Below are 23,651 nucleotides of genomic sequence, written 5' to 3' on the forward strand. Positions count from 1 at the left end.
TTTCACTACTGGATTCCGTCACTTGTCACTCGTTGCCTCATTGGATCAGCCACTCATCCATGGACAATCACGGGTCATGAGGGCCAAGTCTGTTATAATGCCCCGATCTGTTGGTGCCAGTCTGCACCTCGCTGTTGCAGTCCCTCGACCAGAGGGCTGTGGGGGTGGAGGGGGGAGGGGACCAGCACACCCCCCCCTCAGTGCACGGTATCGCCACCAACCCCTGCGCCTCACCGCAGACTTCTTGCCCCCTTCACATGCTTTCTCCGGTAGGGAGGGAGGCCACCAAGGGCCCCTCTACCGCGCCCCAACCCCTCTGGCTTTTCCGGCGTGATTTCGCCAGTGAAACTCTAAGCAACGCCCACGGCACTCACCAGATCGCTGTATTCCACGTGGCACTGTCGGGCACTGTTGCCCCTGTCGATCCCCACTCACTCTTTCCAGGTGGGGGAGGGGTGCTGAGGCAGACGAAGAGAGAGGCTGAGGGCCGATCGGAGACCCCACCCCTGGGAGGCCCGACCAGTGACTCCCGGGCCTTGTTTGGCACCCACAGAACTGTAAGGTGGCTCGGGGGGCCTCTGTGTGGCTGCCTGGGCTGCTGCAAATCCATCGGGGGCACCACCACACCTCCATTTCCCCTTGGGGGGCACTTGACGCCAGGGCAGATTGAGAGAGAGGCATGGGGGGCGACAGGAACCCCCGCCACCTGTGGGGCCCTCCTGGCAACTCCTGGGCCTCGTTTGGTGCCCCCGATCTGGTCCCGCAGTCTGGGCGGCCACCTGTTATGTGGCTCAGGGGACCTCTGTACAGCCACCCGGCAGCTATGGCCCCAGCGGGGGCACCGCCGCACCTCAATCTTCACACAGGGGGCCAGCTGGGAGAGAGCCGAATCTCCTACCAGGATTCTTTTCGGGACAGGGACGGAGATCTCTCAAGGTGAGTCCATCCTCTGGGCCTTCTTGGTCCGCCCCCACCACCCCCCAGATGGTGTTTTCAGGCCGAAACGGTGGCCTAGATGCAGACCATCTTTATGAGAAATACTGACTCTCCTGAGATTGGGATCCTTACAAAGGTCGTGTTCCTGTATCTTGTTGGGGGTGCATTCTGGCTTAGCGCAACCTTCTTTACACCATTTCCTCCCGTAACCCTCACTGTATCTTGTCTTCAGACAGCTTTGGATGTCTTGTTCAAGACCTATCGTTGTGAATACATTGAAATGTTCATTAGAAAATGCAAGTACAGTAATCAATAAGCAAGCTGATATTCTTTGGCAAGGACCAATTACAGAATCCTTGACATGTGCTTCTTAGTGGATGACTTCTTGGCAACTGATAGAGCTTTCAGAGAAAGGAGAGAGTGGCTAGTCTTCTTCCTTTAGAATATGGTGCTAAGCTTGAATAATGAGAGGTAGAAGTGCAGGAGTTTTCCATTTAAGCCCTACTTCCTAACTGGGACAAAAGGGTCACTCTTATGAGGGAACAAATAGTCAAACAAATGTGAAGTCAGAGATCCAGACTTTAAAAGGCCAAACTGAGGCCACCAGAAGGTTCTGTAGTCTAAACTGATTTTGTTTTTTTTTGTTTTGTGATCTCTCAGAATCAGAGTTCCACCGGAACCATGTTTTTCCTGTGAATAAAGACCGTCCCCTGAGGAAATCATGCTCCCTGCCAATCCAGGACGCACATCTCCTGCATCTAGGGTTGCTGTGTTTCATGAAAGCTTAGATGACTGAGAGCCCAAAGACTTTGAAAATAGAGCTGGAGTCCTCTTAAATGACTTCCACTTTGTAGGGTGCGTGGAGAGGAACAAGATACTTACCTTCTGGAATCTATAACACTGTTTCTGGTGTATAAGCTATCTAACCACAGATTCTTTACCTTTAAAATATTTCTCAGGTGCTGGACTGGATCTAGAAACTTTCCCTAGCAGTGCTGCCACACATCAGTAGGGGGCACTGGGCGACTCTTGTGTTGACTTTGTTCTGCCTGCAAGTGACAGAGCAGAGCAGCAAATAAGCGTCACGAGTGCTGGTCTGTTTCGTGCTCAACTCTTTCGGCTCCGTCAGATGCATGACCTAAAAAAAACTGGAGGTACGAGTGTGCTGATTTCTGACGTGGGATGTTTTTAGATTGTAAAAAGAGGCCACTCCACAGCATGGGGAGGTGGGGACAGAGAGTAATCTGCGTTTGGGCACAGTATCTACCAGAATGTGCATTACCAAAGAAAAGTAACTTATTCTTCTGATGTATAGTTCTAACTTCAGATTCCTCACCTTTAGAATAGATATCAAATCAGTACCCCACCAACCACTCCCCCCAAGGTGAGTCTGTGGAGTGGCCTCAGACAAATAAAGTACTGCAGGATCAAACTAGCATAATGCCATTCCTGTTAGACCTGACCCACAAGGCAGTAGTACTTTGTGAACATGTGCACTAGGCACCCAAGCAGATACTGACAGATGTCAAGAACAGCTGTATGCCATTCTCAGTCCAGCCAGAGGCTGCTTTTGGTCAGCGAATTGCTGATCTTAATTCAAAGGACAAAGTCCTTTGCTGCACGTCTTACTTTTTTTTTTTTTTGCACCACAGAACCCCAGATCATCCACCCAAAGGTCTTTGGTGTGATCAACGTAAAAGCGTAAAGCTGTTTTGGTGTCTACCAATTAAGGGTCTCCTCTTTCGAGAGGTGCGGTGGTGCAAAGAACGTTAGGAGGGTGATGGATTGCCCAATGTGAGTATGAGTCACAACTCTTAGCAAGAAGAACGCTCTGATTTTCAGCACCAGTTTGTTAACAAAAATGGTGGTATAAGGCAGTTGCACCAAGCCAGCATTAAGCTGATTCATGTAATAATCTGAATTGATTGTGACGAGGAAGCCAGTCTTTAGTGTCAAAAGACACAGTAAGTAGTTGTGCATCAGCTCGAATTGAGTACACATGATAAACATAATGGGAAAATTAAGGTCCCACTGTGGCATCACATATGGCTTTAGAGGGAACATGAGTGTTAAGCCTTGAACAAACTACATCACAACAGGTGATTTGAACAAAGACAATTGATCTGGTAAACAGAGAAAAGCTGAAAGGCCTACAAATAACCTTTAATAGCGTCTACCACAAGGCTTTGCTGGGCCAAAGAGAACAAAACAAAATACTTGATATCTTGGCTTGCAAACGGTCTGTCATGCAGACACCACACTAAGCCACAGATTAGTCCCAGCCTATCACATAAATATCTTTGATGAAGGGTGTATGGCAGCCAGGATGACATCCTCACTTTCGGCTGACAAGTCAAACGCCATCAAATGCTTCCACTTAACCTGTGTGGACTGTGCAGGTTCAGGTGGCGAACCCTGTCCTACTGCTGCAACAGTGGATCCTCATTGAAAAGATCGGAGGGCAGACACATGCCCAGAGTTTCCAGAGACCACACTCTTCTGGCCCAATCCAGGTTCACTAGGATGACTTGTTTTCGGTCAGTCCTGAACTTCAGAACGCAGGGCGGGAGAGGCAGGTGTGAAAAGGTATGCAGGAGTCTTGTGTTCCACCCCAGTCGAAATGCATCTCTAGGAAGGACCTTTGCTGGAAATTGAATACTCAAAAATTTGGACAGACTGTCTTCACTGTGGTGAAAACATCCAGCCAGGGTTATTCCCAGTTATAATAAAGAATAACTGGCAACTCATTAGTTGAAAACAATGCACATTCTGATTGTGTAGGAAGAAGCTTATGGGTGCTCAAACATTGAAACACATCGTTGCCCTGATGTGTGGAACCGGGTTATTCCCAGTTATTGAGGGATGTCATGTACCACTTCAGGGTGTAGCAGTCATTGGTACTGCTAGGTGAGTTTGTGGGCCCTGGCGTTCAATGATGCCATCAGGTGGTTCACAACCAGGGAGATGCCATGACTTTGCAAGCACCTCAGCAGGCACAGAGCCCCGTGGCACAGGACCCCACTCTGCCCTGCCCACTTCATTAACATGATTCATTCAGAATCAGTTCCCTTTTATCTTCTGTTTTTAGATGCATTATTCAGATTGCTATGTTCTCATGAGACCCATCTACTGATTAGGGTTGAAATATGGTCGACACCCACATCCCTTGGTTGTTTTTAAGATTTATTGAATGTGAAGCATATGACAACAGATGAGCCACAATCTTCTTTGAGCAGGAGTTTAAAGAAACTATCAACCTTGGGACACGCAGTGTGTGTACAATGTTCTATATAAATATATGAATTCACTTCATCACTAGCACTGCATAATTTGCACTAACATTTACTTTGTATCTATTAGATCCTTGTACACATGGCCCTTGGTCTTTTGGAGAGTACCTGGGAGGATGTTGGGTAGTTCACTGAAAACCCAAGCATGATAAATATCAAGAACACAATGTACTGTCTGTTCAAAGCTTTGACAAGGGATTTATATGACCCATCAGAGGAATGGCTAACTCTGTGAAAAAGACAAAATACTTTTTTGTTGCTCGTTTTTCTAGTGATTTACTGTATGTGATGGAATGTTCAACTTGTATGTATGCCTTTCTCGGATTACCTTAGAGCATCACAGTAGGTAAGCTCCTGACTGAGTCCCACTGAACATTTATTTGGATTACATGTACTTAACCTCGCCTCCGTGGACATACAGGGTTGTGCTTGTGAATTGTATACATAATGCCAGAGCAGTGTAGGAAAAACGCCTTTCCTGCATGGTAACCCAAGATTTTTCACCATTTGCTGGACTCTATATTTTTGCTGGTTTAAAAACTGCCCTTCAACCCTGCTAACTAGCCTATGCTCTCCTTTAAACATGGTAGAATTGATGTATTCCTAATTGCTATATTAAACCTGCATATCACTCCCTAGTATATGGTAATTAATGTACCCAGATCATGAAAGTTAAATGCCACTGGTGGGCTGCAGCACCAATTTTGTGATCTTCAACAGTGGCAGTTCAAACACAACTTCGGGCCTAACTGTACAACCTGACTCTTGCAGTGTAAAAATAGAAATTTGACTTTTTGACAAATCAAAACCTCCCTTTTTAATATTAAAAAGTCACCACCATTTAGGTCTTGTAGTCCACAAGACAAGTTGCGCAGTATTTACAAGTAGGACATTTAATATCAACATGTCTTTACAGTAACTGGCCCTCAAAGAGCTATTTTTAGTTGTGTCAAGCCTAGCTGTCCCATGTAAGAAAACAGAGTTCAAATTAAAATCCTAATATTATATCTGGGAAATGGGGTGAGCTAGAAAAGTAAATCATTTTCATAGTACTTAAAAATCCAATTCAAGAGTGAAGCAGCTTTTGGAAACTTACCATTTCTCTGCATTAAGTTCCTTGAGACTAATTTGTATTTGCTCTCAAACTTCTCCCAGCCAGGGATTAGCATTTGAATATGTGTGAAGAAGGTGTAAAATGCTTCTCAGGAGCAAACAATATGCTGACCTGAATGGGCAGAGATGGCTTCTCAGAACCTCCCAGAATATGCTGGGTAGGGGCTGTGGGCATTTATTTTTTACATTACAAAGTGAAATCCTACTTGACAGGTCTGCTGGGTTCACACAGACCGCACTTTCGGACACACTTAAAAGACACATAACAGGATGGCAAGACAGGATTTCAGTGTCACACCCCCTCTCAGAGCTCAGGTTTAGTAAAACTAGTTGATTTAGGAGTGCAATGGCTTTAATAAGCTTTTACCCCATTGGTTATGGCATGCCTAGGAGTCATTCCACTCATTAACTCGTGCCAGGCATAAATGTAGACCATGCTGTTGGCCTCTGCCTGTTACCCACTGAGTCCCTAAATGTTTCCCCTGAGGTCCTGGCTGGCTACAGAGGTGTTCTCCTGTGATGGCTTGGGAATTAAAGGACTAAAGTCAGAAGGTAAAATATTTGACCAGGAAGAACCTGCTTGGTATATCCAACTCACACTCTGTCACAGTTTTGCACCAAGGTTGCGCTCTATTGCGACTGCTGACTATCATTACCCCTATATGCTTACTAGCACTGCTCCAACTTAAACCTTTAAAAAAGGAAAATGTCACTTACCCAGTGTACATCTGTTCGTGGCATGAGACGCTGCAGATTCACATGCTGTGCATTATTCTGCCATCTAGTGTTGGGCTCGGAGTGTTACAAGTTGTTTTTCTTCGAAGAAGTCTTTTCGAGTCACGAGACCGAGGGACTCCTCCCTTTCAGCTCCATTGCGCGTCGACTCCATCTTAGATTGTTTTCCCCGCAGAGGGTGAGGTTGGAGTTGTGAGTATACTAGATGTGCCCATGCAATGGAGTAGCTATCTATGTACTTAATGTGTATCAAAAGAATAATTATTTACAAATTTACAATTTTCATTCAACTAATAATGGCTACAGGGGAGCTGGGAGGGCGCATGTGAATCTGCAGCGTCTCATGCCACGAACAGATGTACACTGGGAAAGTGACATTTTCCGTTCGTTGGCATTTGTAGCTGCGGATACACATGCTGTGCATAGACTAACAAGCAGTAATCTCCCCAAAAGTGGTGGTTTAGCCTGTAGGAGTTGAAGTTGTCTGAAATAATGTTCTTAATACAGCCTTTCCTACTGTGGCTTGTTGCGTTTCTAACACATCTACACAGTAATGCTTAGTGAATGTATGAGGCGTAGACCAGGTGGCTGTCTTCCAAATTTCTGTCATAGGTATATTCCCTAGAAAAGCCATTGTGGCGCCTTTCTTTCTAGTGGAATGTGCTCTTGGTGTAATAGGTAAATCTCTTTTTGCTTTAATATAGCAAGTTTGAATACATTTAACTATCCATCTGGCGATGCCTTGTTTGGATATAGGATTACCTGCATGAGGTTTTTGGAAGGCTACAAACAATTTTTTTGTTTTACGAAATTGTTTTGTTCTGTCAATGTAATACATTAGTGCTCTTTTAGGGCTAGATGTATGAAAATATTTTTCACTCGCAAACGGTAAAATCGGCCGTTTGCGAGTGCAAAATAGTGGTCTGCAATGCATGAAAGGCATTCGCAGACCACAAAGTAGAAATCGCAAAAATTGCGATTTTTTGCGTTGCGACCTGGATTTTGCGAATCGCAATTTGCGATTCGCAAAATCCAGGTCGCAAGGCAATGCTGCAAAAAAAGTCAATTGCGATTTTACGCAGAATGGTATTTTGCACATGCAAAATACCATGATCTGCAACCAGGTGGTAACCTGGTGCAAAATTTAAAAATGCAGTAAAACTGCATTTTAAAATTTAACATGTAAAGCACACATGCCCTTTTGGCATGTGTGTACCTTACATGTTAAAAAAATAAATAAATTGGGGTGCAGGAGAGGGGGCCTTAGGCCCCCAGCACCCTGGCCTTTTGCATTTCCAAAATTGCGATTTCTGGTTCAGAAATCGCAATTTTGGAAATGCAAACAATTCGCAGCTATTGGCAACAGGCCCATAGCTGCGAATGGGGCCGGTATCGCAATTTGCGATTCGGTAATATCATTTGTGATTTTTAAGAAATCGCTATTACCGATTCGCAAATGTGATACATGGCCCTTTGCGAGTCGGTAATAGCGATTTCTTTAAAATCGCTATTACCGAATCGCAATAGCCCGTGATCATACATCTGGCCCTTAATGTCTAATGTATGTAAGGCTCTTTCGGCTACCGGGTCTGGTTGCGGAAAGAAGACTGGGAGTTCCACAGTCTGGTTTAGGTGGAATGGTGATATGACCTTTGGTAAAAATTTGGGATTTGTACTGAGAACCACTTTATGTTTATGTATTTGTATAAAGGGTTCTTGAATAGTAAATGCTTGCATCTCACTTACTGTTCTAAGTGATGTGATAGCTATTAGAAATGCAACTTTCCAAGTCAGGTATTGCATTTCACAAGAATGCATGGGTTTGAATGGTGGGCCCATGAGTTGTGTTAATACAATATTAAGGTTCCACAAAGGTACTGGTGGTGTCCTTGGGGGTATGATTCTTTTTAGTCCCTCCATAAATGCTTTAATGACTGGTATTCTAAAAAGCGATCTTGTATGTGTAATCTGCAGATAGGCAGATATTGCAGTGAGATGTATTTTAATGGAAGAGAATGCTAGATTAGACTTTTCTAAGTGTAATAAGTAGCTTACAATGTCCTTTGTGGAGGCGTGTAGTGGTTGAATCTAATTAGTGTGGCAGTAGCAAACAAATCTTTTCCATTTGTTTGCCTAACAATGTCTTGTTGTAGGTTTTCTAGCTTGTTTAATGACCTCCATACAATCTTGTGTAAGGCTTAAATGTCCGAATTCTAAGACTTCAGGAGCTAGATTGCTAGATTGAGCGATGCTGGATTCGGGTGTCTGATCTGTTGTTTGTGTTGTGTTAACAGATCTGGTATGTTTGGTAATTTGATGTGAGGTACTACTGACAAGTCCAACAATGTTGTGTACCATGGTTGGCGAGCCCAGGTTGGTGCTATGAGTATTAGTTTGTTTTGACTTAGTTTGTTGACCAGATAAGGAATGAGTGGGAGAGGGGGAAAAGCGTAAGCAAATATCCCTGACCAACTGATCCATAGTGCATTGCCCTGGACTGTGGGTTTGGGTACCTGGACGCGAAGTTTTGGCATTTTGCGTTTTCTTTTGTTGCGAATAGGTCTATGTTTGGTGATCCCCAGCGGAGGAAGTGATCCTGTAGGATCTGGGGATGAATTTCCCATTTGTGAGTTTGCTGGTGATCTCGACTGAGATTGTCGGCTAACTGGTTCTGAATACCTGGTATGTATTGCGCTATCAGGCGAATATGATTGTGAATTGCCCAATGCCAAATCTTTTGTGCTAAGAGACACAGTTGTGACGAGTGTGTCCCTCCTTGTTTGTTGAGATAATACATTGTTGTCATGTTGTCAGTTTTGACAAGAATGTGTTTGTGGACTACCAGTGGTTGAAATGCTTTTAATGCTAGAAACACTGCTAGCAGTTCCAAATTGTAAGCCTCCCCAGGAACTGTTGAAAATTGCACTAAGTGTCAAGTTTTAATATAGCTTATTGCCATTTTTGCCAAAACTGTGCATGCTATTTTGCTGATTCAAAGCTCCCATGATACCTAAGTGACGTAGGGTCTTAAAATAAACTAAGAAAATATATTTTTCTATATAAAAACCTATTGCCCTGGAATTGTCTTTGAGTGTGTGTTCTTCATTTATTGCCTGTATGTGTACAACAAATTCTTAACACTAACCTCTGATAAGCCTACTGCTCGACCACACTACCACAAAATAGATCATTAGAATTATCTCTTTTTGCCACTATCTTACCTCTAAGGGGAACCCTTGGACTCTGTGCACACTATTACTTACTTTGAAATAGTACATACAGAGCCAACCTCCTACACAAATGATTTATGTGAAGTTGTTTTTGTTCATTGTCCCATTGACCCTGTATGCTGTGCTTGTTGGGGTGTGCTCCCCATCCCATCATGGAAGCATCTGTTGTGATAACAGCTTGAGGCACTGGGTTTTGGAATGGCCGCCCTTTGTTTAAATTTATAGGGTTCCACCATTGAAGCGAGAAGTGTGTTTGGCGGTCTATCAACACTAGATCTTGAAGTTGACCCTGTGCTTGTGTCCATTGTTTTGCTAGGCACTGTTGTAAGGGCCGCATGTGTAATCTTGCATTTGGGACAATGGCTATGCATGAAGACATCATGCCTAGAAGTTTCATTACAAACCTTACTGGGTAGTGTTGGTTTGACTGTATGCTTGATGTTATGTTTTGGAACACTTGGACTCTTTGTGGGCTTGGAGTGGCAATTTCCTTTTGTGTGTTGAGTGTTGCTCCCAAGTATTGTTGTATTTGGGATGGTTGCAGATGTTATTTCTGTTAATTTATAGAAAATCCTAGTTTGTGTAGAGTTTCTATGATGTATTGCGTGTGAAGAAGGCACTGTTGTTGAGTGTTGGTTTTTATTAGCCAATCGTCTAAATATGGGAATACATGCATGTGCTGTCTCCTTATGTGAGCGGCTACTACTGCTAGGCGTTTTGTGAATACCCTTGGGGCTGTTATTATCCCGAATGGTAGCACTTTGAATTGATAGTGTACGCCGTGCATTACAAACCTTAAGTATTTTCTGTGAGAAGGATGGATGGGTATGTGGAAATACGCATCCTTGAGATCCAATGTTGACATGTAGTCCTCCTTTTTCAGTAATGGAACCACGTCTTGAAGTGTTACCATGTGGAAGTGGTCCGAATTGATGAAGAGATTCAGTGTTCTGAGATCTAAGATAGGTCTTAACGTTTTGTCCTTTTTTGGAATTAGGAAATATAGTGAGTAGACGACTGTTCCTTTCTGATGGTTGGGTACTAGCTCTATTGCTTGTTTTTGTAATAGTGCCTGCACTTCTATTTGTAACAGGTGTAAGTGTTGTTTGTATAATATCAATATAAGTGCACTGTTCCACAAGAGAGAGAGAAACAAGAGAACCAATTGAGTTCTGCGGTGGCGAGTCTATACTAAGTGTTTTAGGAGGGCCCTCAAGCACCCACTTGGGTGACAGGTATCATCATCGGGCTTACTCCTCGCCAGACTGGTGCTGCAATGCCTGGCGGGCCACCCAGCATTCTGGGTGGCACTCAACCATTGTTAAATTGCTAACAACAAGGGTCTGGGAAAGAGACTGACTAAGAAACGGAGAGTGTGAAGAAGAGACAAAACTCTTAAAATTAGCTCTGAACCTGAGCCATTATTTTAATGTGATAGAAATTAGGTCCAGGCTAAGATTAAAAACGAGAATATAGGAGTGTTACTGGAAATAATGTACCGTTACACTCTATAATTAGGGAAGGTAGTTTAACTAATCCTACATGGTCAACATGTTTCACGTCCGTTGGGGGAGGCTTGTACTTCTTCTCCACCCTAGGCGTGATAGCCCTTCCTTTAACTGGCTCCTGGAATACTTGTTTTGCGTGTTTGAGCATACCCGGGAGCATTGGCAGACTCTGATAGGAAGCGTGGGTGGATGCCAAGGTGTTAAACAGGAAATCATCCTCTATTGGCTCTGAATGCATTGCTACGTTGTGGAACGTAGCTGCCCTGGATAGTTTCTGCGTATATGCAGTACTGTCCTCTGGAGGTGACAGCTTTGTTGGATAACAATCCAGACTGTTATCCGATACTGGTGCATCATATAAGTCCAAGGCATCAGCATCATCCTGTGTCATCCCTGTATGTATGGGTGACTGCATTGGAGGTGTTCCCACTGGAGACAGTTGTGGTGAGTGTGGTGGGGACGGTTGTGGTGAAAACCTTGGTGGTGGGGATTTTTCTCTAGCCACCTTCGCCTTAGGCTACATTTCTGTCTCCTGAAATGCCAGTTTTCTTTTAGACTTGATTGGAGGGAGAGTTTGTATTTTTCCAGTCTCTTTCTGGATATGCAACCTCCTTTGTGTATGGTCTGGTTCGTCCATACTTAATTCCTGCTCAAACCTATGTCTTTCCTTCATTTGGCTGGAAAGTCCTTGCTCTTCTGTGTAAGAGCTTCTTTTCGGCTCCGAAGCCGCTTTTTTCGGTACTGAGGTTTCAGATATTGTCTTTTTCGGTTCCGATGATATGCTTCTCACTTTGGGTGAGTCGAACTCTCTGTGTCGAGAGCGTTCGGTGCCGGAATCTCGCCCGGAGTCGGAAGTCTGCGGCAAATCCCTGGCCTTTTTCGGTGCCGATGTTTGGTCACCTTTTCGATGGGTTAAGCCATGGCCTGTTGGCGGTGGCGTCCCCTTGGCCTTAAAGATCTTTGTGTGAGTTTTGGACGGGCAGGTTTACTCACTGTTCGCTGCACTGTCGAGGTTCGGTCACTTTCGGATTCGTCTGAGTCCGATCCCTGGATGGAAATGCTTTCCTCCTCTCCGACGTCGAGTTGGTCTCTCGGCGTCGACGCCATTTGCAGTCTTCTTGCTCGTCGATCTCGTAGGGTCTTTTTAGATCGAAACGCTCGACAAGCCTCGCAAGTATCCTCCCTGTGTTCCGGTGATAAACACAGATTACAGACCAGGTGCTGGTCTGTATAGGGATACTTCGAATGACACTTCAGACAGAAGCGGAAGAGGGTCCGATCCATTAGTCTTCGACGATAGATGTGGTCGGCTGACCAGGCCCCGGTGAAGAACAGAAGCCTCGAAGTGCCGCCGGAGCGCTCCTGCTGTCGGTGCCGATACAATAACACTAACCCAGTACCGAACGAGAACAATACCGTCAAATTTTCAATAATTTAGTTAACTTTCCCGATTCGAAATACGGAGTGAAGAGGAACACGTCCGAACCCGATGGCTGAAAGAAAACAATCTAAGATGGAGTCGACACCCATGCGCAATGGAGCCAAAAGGGAGGAGTCCCTTGGTCTCGTGACTCGAAAAGACTTCTTTGAAGAAAAACAACTTGTAACACTCCGAGCCCAACACTAGATGGCAGGATAATGCACAGCATGTGTATCTGCAGCTACACATGCCACCGAACATAATAATATCTCCGGCTATCTTTTCCGGTTTTTAGTAATTTTGGAGTAATTTTGTTTACTAAATTGGTCTCTATGTTTGGGATTTGTATTGCTTTGCAGTTTGACTTCATTATTGTGCTGGTACTGCATAAATACTTTACACATTGTCCTAAGTAAAGCTTGTCTGTTCTGTGCCATGCTAGCATGGGTTGAGGACATGTTAATTTAGTACCTTTTAGGAGTCACCCTGACAAGGGTTTGTGATTATCCACCAAAAATAATATCCAATTTCTTACAGGTTCCATTTGGGCTGTGCAATTTATATAAATGTGATGTGCGTGTTTCAGTCTGACGAACTGGGATATGGAAGTATGCATCCTGCAGGTCCAGAGTGGTCATATGCTCCTACTTCTGGAGAAGCTGGGGATCTCCAGAAAGGTACCCATTCTGGATGACTGTTGCTGAGGCACTTATTAGGAAATGCAGATTCAAGAGAGGCCACCCATCTCCTGAATTTGTCTTTGTAACAAAGAACCATGAGTAGAAGGGTTTGTTGTTCTTGAATTTGGAGGAAGGTTATTGGGCCTCTTTTAGAACATCAATAACGTCTCTGCCTGACGCTGTAGAAGATGGCAATTTCTGGATACAGCTGATAGTATGACCCTACAAGACTTGGTCCAGAACCGACTTGTCAAGGTGATGGAGGACATTCATGTAAATAGAAAGCAGATGGCAGACAAAAGACACTGTTCTTGAAATCTTGGAATTACTGTTTTCTCAATTGTAAAACAAGTTGATTTAGGAGTGCAAGGGCATTATGAAGCTTTCAGGCTGCTGGGGAGCAGACAGGTAAAGGTGGTTGGAAACACTGCCGCCTGTTCAAATTGCTGTTGATGAGGGTGCTGCAGATAAAAGGCATGAAAGGGCTGCAGACCATACCCCTGTGCTCCAAGAAACATTTGTTGATGCAGGGCTAAAATAATACCTTGCTGTCTCTAGGTCAGTCTGTATATGAAGGGGAACACTGTCTACATGGTGACTACCCAAATCTTGACCCCCTCCTCCACAGCCAGTTCCCACCGTAGTTCATATGAATTATATGTTTGTGGACGTCTGGGAGAAACAATGGAGCTAGGATTCACATTGAAGTACAGTGGCCCCAGCCAGCTGTGGAAATCTGCACAGGAAATATCCATAGAGGCACGTATGATGGTGGTAGATGCTTCCCCCCCACCTTAAAAGGATGGCACTGTCCACCTGTTTCTTGTCACAGGGGATCAGAACCAAAAAAGGGTCTACGTCCTTTCACATCTGGTGTTACAAACCCAAACATAGTAGCAAATTAAGTGCTTGGACATAAATGGCTGTGCGGGATGACACAACGCTCCCAAAGGAGTACAAACAACAGCAATCACACAGCAGTGGGGCAGTGCATGGGGAGAACTGGTTCTGAGAGCACCTATGGGCCACTTGCATGAGTACGGAATATGCTCTAAAGCCAGCAGGTTACTTCTAAGAGGCCCTATAAGTATTCACAAGACAGCACTTTGCTTAAACAGAAGCCGGGGTCTACATTAATTTCATACTCTCCATCCCTGTGTATTGTACTGGAATGATCACAGATGTCTTCCTAGTGAAAATCCCTAAAATATTATAAAATACAACCCCAAAGGTTGCGCTGCCAGTGACAAGACAGACCTCTTCAAAGTCTCTCAATCACATTGTGAAATCTAAAAATAAGATCAGGAGGGGAAGTCATTAACATCTGTTCCGTATCACCCACAGTATCTGTCATCCTATTCTGCCCTTCAAAAGATTGGATATGATCTAGAAACTCCCCTTGCTCTGCACTGTCATCTTGTGGTACCAGCTTCAACCTACAATGGAAGAGGGCTAGGTGGAAGAAGTAGCAGCTGTGGCGCGCAAGCATGCTCTGGCTGTGGCTGCATGAGAGGTAGTTGTAGTACATATGATAATCTGCCAAGGATGGAACCATGCAGTTCAGAAGTGGTGCAGGCTCAACACAAGCTAAAATCCGGATAAAGTGTTGCTCACATCACTTTCTAGCTCATTTCTGAAAGGCAGAGGCAAGCTCATTCCAGATAGACACTACTGCTAAACATAGATGGCACACAAACATCCTCAGCCAAGGTACACTTATTGCTAGGCAACACCCAGCACAGCATAAAAATGAGGAACGTGCTGGCAACAACTGGTTTGGCACTTTTCCAGTTCACCAAATGCAAACATTTTCAGGGCAGTGATCCTGCTGTCAAAAGACATGAGACTGTCATATCTATAGGTAGTTGAAGGTGACCTAAATAACCACCATTTTGTTGAGGCTCACACACCCTATGCCCTATATTGTCCCCAATGCACTATGCAAACATTCCCTAGGTCCCACACAAGCAATGTACACCAATCCCCATGGACTGCTATCACAGAGATATCGTGATATCATCAGAAACACACTCCTGAGGACCAGGGAAAATTATATGTGCCCCTGTGACTATAATCATCTGCTTCAACAGCCATTCTACCCCCTAAACCAGATAGTGTGAAAATGCTTCTCAAAAGATCCTCAACCTCTGATCTCTCAGTTTCTTCAGAGACACACTTCCCCAACTACGCTGCAGGGTCGTTATGGCCTCATCCACGCAGTCGCCTGGGTGATATAGTGATTTTTCTGACAAGGGGGCATGCTTTTCATCTTGCATCAAGTAGTAGAGTTACCTTTTTTCAAGGTCAGAGAAGAACAGCTCTTCACAGTCTAGGATTTATTCACAACTCTTAAAGGACAACTGAAGTAGCGGCAGTGCCCTATCCTGTTAGGCGTATATTTGTCTGGACTGTGAGGAAACTTTGTCCACTAGCCCAAAGTAGTAGTTACTGGCTCGAGGCAGCCAGGATTTGTACAGTATTGCAGGCAATGTCAGAAAGCCTGGGTCACCCAAAGCAGAAGATCTAACCATAAATTCAAATACACCTTCAAACTGAAATACGGATGAAGTGTCACTCAAATCACTTTCCAGCTCATTTCTGAAAGGTAGAGCCGAGCTGGTTCCAGATGGATCCTACTGCTAACCATAGACGCGCACAAACATCCTCAGTCAAGGTACACTTATTGCTAGGCAACGTTCAGCATAAGAAGGAGGAACGAAAGCACTAGCAGTGTGCTGGCTACAACTGGTTTGGCACTTTTTCCAGTTCACCAGATGCAAACAGTTTCAGTGCAGTGACCCTGAGGTCAAAAGACATGCAAGACTGTCATATCCATAGGTAGCTGAAGGTGACCTAAATAACCACCATTCTGTCGAGGCCCACACTCTATACTCTACACTGTCCTCATACATCATGCAAACATTACCTGGGTCCCACACATGCAATGTACACTTGTATTACCAAACTGCCAAATGCCATGGACTGCAATCACAGGGATACAGTGATGTTATCAGGAACACACTTCAGAGGACCAGGAAAAATGATATGTGTCCCTGTGACTATAATCATCAGCTCCAACATCAATTCTACCCCATAAACCTTGTAGGAAGCACCACTAGCCACTTTCTGACATTAGCGGGGATACACTATGGAACTTCACTGTCAAATTTCAGAAAATGCGGGTGGCTGGAACGGCTTTCCAAAGCAATGTAAGAACTTGTGTCCCTAAAGTGGTCTTACCACACGATCATGAGGGAGTTTATGAGTGTTTCAGGTGCTGTCTGTGAAATAACACAAAGAGGACTTTCTGTTAATATCAGATATGTACTGTTACATTCAGTTTTGAAGTTTGCTTAGTGAAGTAATGTTCCACAGAGTACATCTCATTCAGTGTCCAGGCCCAATCCACTGTACTGTAATACTTGATTAGGCTATCAGATTAGAAGGGTATTAGATTTACTTTTATTTTAGGCAATTAAAAAAAATAAATTCCTTTGATGGAGAGTTATTTTGGAGTCTTCTGCTTGAAAGTAAATCAACTAAACTTTTACCTTAAACATGTTTTGAAAAATACATATCTATAAAAGACACCGCTCAGGATTAAAACATGAAGATACAAAAACAAGGAACATAAATGATGGAATGATGTGCTGCAGTGATAAGGGTGGGTTGATGGTGCACCCCATTATGAAAAACTCACTTAAGAGCACATACATTCAACTTCCAACCACTACATTCTGCAGCTCAACAGAAAATTGATTTATTGTGAGCCTTCGCTTATAATAGAAAAGTATGCTCTGGCACGGACTGCCCTACCTCAGGCATTAGGACGACTTCCTCCATGTACTTGCTATCAATACTCTTCAGTTTCTCCATTGTCTCATACTGTCCTTGGCAAGACTTCAGTTTCTCAGGCGAGCCTAGCATGCTCTTCAACAGCACCAATCCAACCCGGAAAATGACCTTCACACCTGAAAAATAAGGGAAGTGAAAATTACAGCCAATCTTTTGGAGTAGGTGTGATACATTGATGCGTTCAACATGCTTGATAACAGATAGGGGCAACTGCATCACACAACTCATCGTAATGGTAAAGACCTACTAAGAGCAACGAGGGAGACTATGCCAGACGATTTGGATGACTACTGAAGAAGGTTCATTGCTACACATGTAGGGACAGTGACCTTGTAGAGGTCAATGCTCCTTATAAATTGCATATCAATTAGTGTGTGGGCATAGACGTCACCCTGTTCAACCATACAAGCTATAACTATATTTGAGAACTAGCTAAGCCGCAGAATGTTAGAGAAGCCCGATTCACTCTACATAACCTTCAATAAAAGATATGGTGTGGTACCCCAAGATCACTGCACAAACCCACAAAGCAAATCTTAAGAAAAACATCTACTAAAACCCAGTAGATATTAATAGTGCTGCTCACAAAATAAAAGAAAGTATGAAATATTGCCACTCCACCATCAGTTTAAATAATAGATGTTCACAACATATGGTTACTACTATCAATACAGTGGACAAACAAAGAGATTTCAAGGGCATAAAGCTCAGCCACAGCAACAACTTCCCCAGCAGAGGCGAATGATTACATAGCAGCTCTGGAAATTACAAATGAGTACATCTGACAAGTGGGGTGGGAGCAGATAGATGGAAATGCAGAAAACACTGAGGCAAACGTTTGGCAGAACGGCACTTGCAGAGCAAGTGAACAGAGGGGAAGTAAGTCTGGAACGAGCTAGAAAAATGACAATGGACACCTAGCCGCGGAAGAGGTAACAGGTATGAACTTGGAGGTTCCATCAACTAATAGTTCAGTATAGGTCAGGAGATGGCTGGAGGATTTATGTGGAGCCCAGAATGGTAGCATGTAGTGTCCAGTGGCAGCAAATGACACTAAGATGTAGCAGATTACATAGTTGCTGCATTAAGTGAAGTGACAAAAGGCAGATACAGAAATTCATTATGGTATGATAAACCAGATGGCGTTCGAGGACATTCATTGACTTTTAAATTTGAAACAATGAAGAACAGCAAATTAAACATGTGGTACGTGTAGCAGGATTCAGAATAATGCTCCCTATTGTGACCAATATTTGATATGCATGCCTGGGCTGCACAGAGGGTAGCTGCCATCTTTTCCCGATTCCACCATCATCATCAACACATTAGGGACCAGAGAATGCAGAAAATTACAACCTTCATGCCCACCCTTCTTCAGACTGTGGGAGTCTGTGACTCATACCTTCACAGAAGAACATGTCCCAGACGCGTAGCACAGAACTCCAAGGCAGAGTGCGGGAGAATGCACACATGAACCACTCAGTCATGTACAGGATGGGATCCACCTTCTGTTTGTTCAAGTGCTTGTAAGCCACAGGAGAGACACGTCGCAATAAGGAAAAAAGGATCTTACCATCCAGCTGTATCGCTTCCTGTAGAAGGGAATGACAGAGGAACAGAGACCCAAGGTCAAAAGATTAAACAGAGCTAAATTACACAGCAGCAAATCACTCTAAAACCAGAGTAAACTGGACAAGAAGAAAATCTCGACTTTTACAGGTGGCTGGAGAAAAAAAAACACTCTGCCATAAATTATGATTTGTGTTTTCAGAGGGCACTGAAAACATTACATCATACACATGGGAGAGTAAAATCTGTTTCAAACACTTTATTGCTCGACTGTGTCCCAGTCACCATCATGATTCCTCTGCAAATGTGAAACTTTCTCTTCTTTTTTACATTACTAACCGTTCCATGTTTTAACAAGATCATATATGAATTTCAGGGAAATTTCACGAGAATATTTTCAGTGTTGTAGTCAAATGAATACTATCCCTTTTAAGCATATTCATTTATTTTGTAATATTGAAAACAATCTTGTATGCACCAAGAACAATACATTATCACATTAACAAGGAAGAACACTGGCATCTACATGTCCAGTAAGAGAATCTAATACAGAATTATGAAACAACTTTAAAACAAATGAACGGTAACAGTGGCAGTTGAGAAAATGTCTCCAACATTAGTTTGGGTAGTAGTTGAAGACGGCCCACTTTGAGCCTCTGGATGATCATGTTTGAAGAATGCATTGCTAAAAACCAGGCCATGAACTACTAGATAGGCAGATGATGCAAAGCTGGCTGCAAAGGACAATGCACTGATGAAGTCTGGCAGAAAGGCTGTATTGGGTAAAAGGTTGTCTGCCCCAGGAGGGAGAGAGTTATAATTACAGCTCTGACCTGTGGCCTCCTTTAGGCCAACATATCAAAGATTATTACGGTAGGATTCAATGTGTGCCACTACTTACCAATTTCTCACTGTAGTACCCTGGAAGGTATTTCTCACATATCTGCACCAGGCACCAGAATGCATGCTATATCATGAGAAAAGGAGGAAATATATTATTTACACATCAAAGATGCAAAAAGAAGTAAATAAAGAAACAAAGAGAGGGCTTGTCACGCTGAAGTGTGAAAGAGTAAAGGCTGGACATACAACAATAGAGGAGCTGTTGTGAGTGAGAAACGTTGGGGTGGAGTAAGGGAAAAAGGCAGAATAAATTGGACAGAGGGGTGAAGAGGGAATAAGAAGATGATTAAATAGAGGGAACAAATTCAAGCAAGGAAGGTAGAGCAAATGAAAACATTTTAAGGGAACTGCAAGATGATTTGACATTATAGATCAGGCGGAAAGGGGAACAACATCAGACAGAGGGTAGGACAGCAAGTCAGTCCAGATGGAAAGACTGGTGGGTGGGGGGAGTAGAGTGAAAAGGAATGAATACGGGAGAAGATTGGGAGATAAATAATATAGCTGTGCATGACATGAGAGGACCAGAATCTTCCTCCTACCTCCCCAAAAGCACATCAGGCAGACCCCACTTCATCCTAGTCTTCTGAAGGAGAACATTTCCCAATCTTGATAATTTTCTTTTTCCTCTTAATCCTGAACCCATCAGTTGATGCTGAGTTGTCATGATTGCACACTGGTGTAATAATGACTTCCTAATGTCTGCATGATCCTGAAGCTCCAAAGCCCCTTGTTAATTTTGAACGGGAGTTATCAGATAGCCTTCAACTGGGATACAATTAACTCTGGGCTGTGTTTAACTTAAAGGAGTACAACTAAAGAGAGGAACACCTTCTTGAAATATGTCTTCGTCTTGTTAGGAACCAAACTGTCCAAACTAAAAGATTTTTGCCTTGTTTTAGCCTTGATGATATGATTTGGACGCCAACTAGTTTTTAGTGTAGAAATAACAGTCTCTTCTGCTTGAGATTGATCGCCTTTTAAAAAAAAAAATGTTTTTTTTTGTTGTTGTTTTCTTTTTATAGTTGATGCCGCAGTCTCTCTACTTCATGGCAACACCCTAATTGTCAGGTTTTCATTCATGACCGCCAATCTTTGTGGGGCCCTGCAGGCTTCTGAGGTTTTTTTGCACAGTTAGAATTAACGTGGGAAAAGTCTCTGGTGGGTCTATTAATTGGTAATCCTCATGTGTCTGCAATCTAGTCCCGGAATCTGTAAGGGCCTGTGCAGGCAGTCCCTCCTCAACGTACGATGTATGATAATACCTTCCAAACCCAAGCCCTGAGGAATAAGTGCTGTGAGTAGACGTTGCTGGGACATGGACCCAACACAACAACATAAAGCATCTTCTTTCTTGACATACTTTTCAGAGTATTCAGCTAAGAAGCAGTTCAAACCTGTCAGTGTTGTAGACAGAGAAACCATAAACTGCACACAGAATGAGAGCAAGTTGGCTTAAGGGTACATGAGGGGACACTGCAGCCAGAACCTAAACAGCATTATGTCCACAAACACTTCTTAAAATACAGTATAATTCAGGAGGTAAGCTATGTGAATTGATTCCACAGATGACCAAAGACTGCTTGAAGACATTCTCTAGTTGGTATATATTTGGTTTTGTGAAGCTGCTTTGTATTTATGCTCAATACCTGGCACAACAATGGATTTTAACTAATATCCAGCAACTTGCTTCAGAACCACCTTAAGTAGGGTAAGAAGTAAGAAATGATTGATTACCTTAGTTTGATAAGTGGCTTGAGAAAAAAAGGTATCTTCTCTTTTGTCTACATTAATGGAAGTTGCACCATGGTGTTGCCCTCTCCAAAGAGCAGTGTTACAAGCAGTGGTCCCATCTGGCAGTTTCGATGTTGCAGTGCAAGTCTAAATGTTCATTAAACAGGAGGCCAACTCAAACTTTAACAAACATTTTGGAAGTAACCACCATAATAGTCATCCAATTGCTTGTGATACAAGAGTACAATCTCATAAGGGATGGGGTTTCAGCATGTCAGAGAATGGTGGAGCTCAAGTATCAACGTTTGTGTGCATCTTTCCTCTCTGCAATGTGAGCAGAAGTGCATTACCGAATCTAAAGGCTTTAGGGGCAGGGACTAAAACTTCCAGGCTATTCTTTTGGAACTTTAGAAGATTATAGAACTTTAATGTCTCTTCCTTCAAAGGTAGTTTTGGATGCTGAAATGCAGGAGCTGTATTAATGTATTGTTTCAGGGTTAAGTACATTGGCACAGAACATCTACTTGATACAGATTTTCATCTTCTGGAGGTCTTCAGTTAAGGTGTCTTTTCTAGACAGGCGTATCACCTCCACGGTGTCTCAAGGTAAAGGATATTGGCAACATACCAGTTTTAAATCCCAACTTGTGTCTCAGCTGTCAAAATCTGAGGCAGTCATGGCAATGCACTGTAGGCTTTGGTGACCGTTTTTTTTTTTTTTTTTTTTTTTTTTAAAGTAACAGTCAACATATTTTTGAAGATTCTCTATTTCTTATCTTCACTGTGTACACTTAACAGAACCCACAGCTATTTTGTATGGTTCCAGCTGAACCCTAAGCACATCAACACCACAATGTGAGATGCTCAGAATTTTTACTTATAAAATCTGTTGGTGTTTTACTTCTAAAGGATTTACACTTTCAAGATTTAGAGTTGTTGTGATCCCGAGACAAACAAAGGCTGCAGATCCTAAGGGGATATAGCGTAAGAAAACATTTTGTTTTTACAGAAGAATTAAAAAGAGGTATTTCTGTGAACTACATTTTGGTGAGAGTGAACTGAAGGCATGGAGTCATTCCCATAAGCCCTAAAAGTGACTACGATGTGACTTGATAGAAAAAGAAGAGCTCTATACCTGGCAGTGAGTGTTGCCAACTGCTACATTACCTTATTTGTGCTTTGGTTTGTTTTTCACGTCATTCCATCCCAGAAAACCCTGCCTTTGTCATCTCAATCCCTGCTCCTGTGACAAGGCTTATTTGCCAAAGAAACGGCGGAAAAATATATCATAAAACAATAGTGAGACCAGACTTCCTGCAAACCAATCCCTTTTTAATAATATATACATATATATATATATATATGATAAAATACATTCTGTTGCGATTTACTAAAGCATGATTGTCATCTCAGTCATTACAAATCACGAAAGAAGTAGGACATGTACTCTAGACAACAGAAATTTCACAATGAATGTTTGCAGATATTATAAAATGTTGTAGAATTTTGAAGTCAGTTTAAGTAACACATGTGTTGGGGGAGGGGGCTAGCATTTGTGCTTATACTTGTCTAAATATGACAGTTAATGAATTTTAAACGGTGACCAAATAATGCAATTGGGTTAAATACATGTTTTTGCAAACTTAAGAGTTTGCAAACTGACATTCTACAGCTTGATTTTCTGTAGCCTAAAATTTTGCTGATTTTTATCATAGTGAGATGGTAGCTATATCTACATAAATATTTTTGAAATAACTGGTAATAAAGTTTAATGGCTCCTCTGTGAGCACTTCATATGCAGGCTTTCTGACCCAGACTCTTAGGGTGGAGATTTGGGGGAGGGGTGGATTACTGAGTAGCCCTATATGCTTGATGACCCTGTACGCCTGTCAAAGACCGATCTTTACTTACCTCGGCATGAACTTTGCCACCTCCAACTTGTGGAAGTACATCTGGACAGACCCTCAAAGACGACAAAATTGTCAAGGGGATCCTTCATTTCCCTCGCGTTTTGGAGGCGGAATTGTGCTTTACCTACAGTACATAATTAAGGCAGACCGACCATCCATAATTAAGGCAAAAATAGACTAGTTTACAATTTATGGGGTGGAGGCATGATCAGCCAGAGAGAAAAAAAGTCACAAAAGGATTATGAAATAGCCGGCCAACATAGCAAAGCAAGCCCATCCCCCACCTCATTGAATTGTCCTTGCAGGAATTCATCAATTACAGCAAAAAAGCCCTTAATAAAGACCAGTAAATCCAAGCAGTTAAGACATTCTCCATTATTCCACTCCAGTATATTCTCATAAAATCCCATGGTCTACAAATTAGTACTAAAACAAAATTCATGGAACTCAACCCTGAGAATGACAATACAGCATGAAAATGGTCAAAAATATTCAAAGAATTTAGGTTTGCCAACTGCAACCACAACAACAACAATACTTCTCGACTCTGCAACACAAAAATGACTGCAGGAATTTTGCTTCGGAGAGAGTTAACCTCTTGACCTTCCATGAACAAAGCCATAGATGGAACCAGGTCTCTCTGGCAAGATGCCACTACATTAGAAAATCGATTTAAAACATTGTTTGCTTTCTTCGAGTGAGTGTGGTATTCCAAAAGCAGAAATATGTTCCTCAAGAAGGTTCTCGGGGCTGCTCATTCTGGTGACC

At 42.9% G+C, this 23,651-nt stretch overlaps 1 protein-coding gene across 1 annotated transcript in view; it reads right to left on the reverse strand.

The window, feature by feature from the left end:
- TBC1D10A (TBC1 domain family member 10A) overlaps positions 1–23,651 on the reverse strand; it is a 249,806-nt gene that overhangs the window by 8,648 nt on the left and 217,507 nt on the right. The window contains exons 6-8 of the mRNA XM_069214621.1: positions 19,238–19,303; positions 18,170–18,359; positions 16,729–16,883 (exon numbers count right to left, since the gene is read on the reverse strand). Coding sequence (XP_069070722.1) covers positions 16,729–16,883; positions 18,170–18,359; positions 19,238–19,303 — 411 coding nt within the window. The remainder of the gene's footprint in view (positions 1–16,728; positions 16,884–18,169; positions 18,360–19,237; positions 19,304–23,651) is intronic.

Source organism: Pleurodeles waltl, chromosome 11 (genome assembly GCF_031143425.1).
Source record: "Pleurodeles waltl isolate 20211129_DDA chromosome 11, aPleWal1.hap1.20221129, whole genome shotgun sequence".
In the NCBI taxonomy this organism is placed as follows: Eukaryota; Metazoa; Chordata; class Amphibia; order Caudata; family Salamandridae; genus Pleurodeles; species Pleurodeles waltl.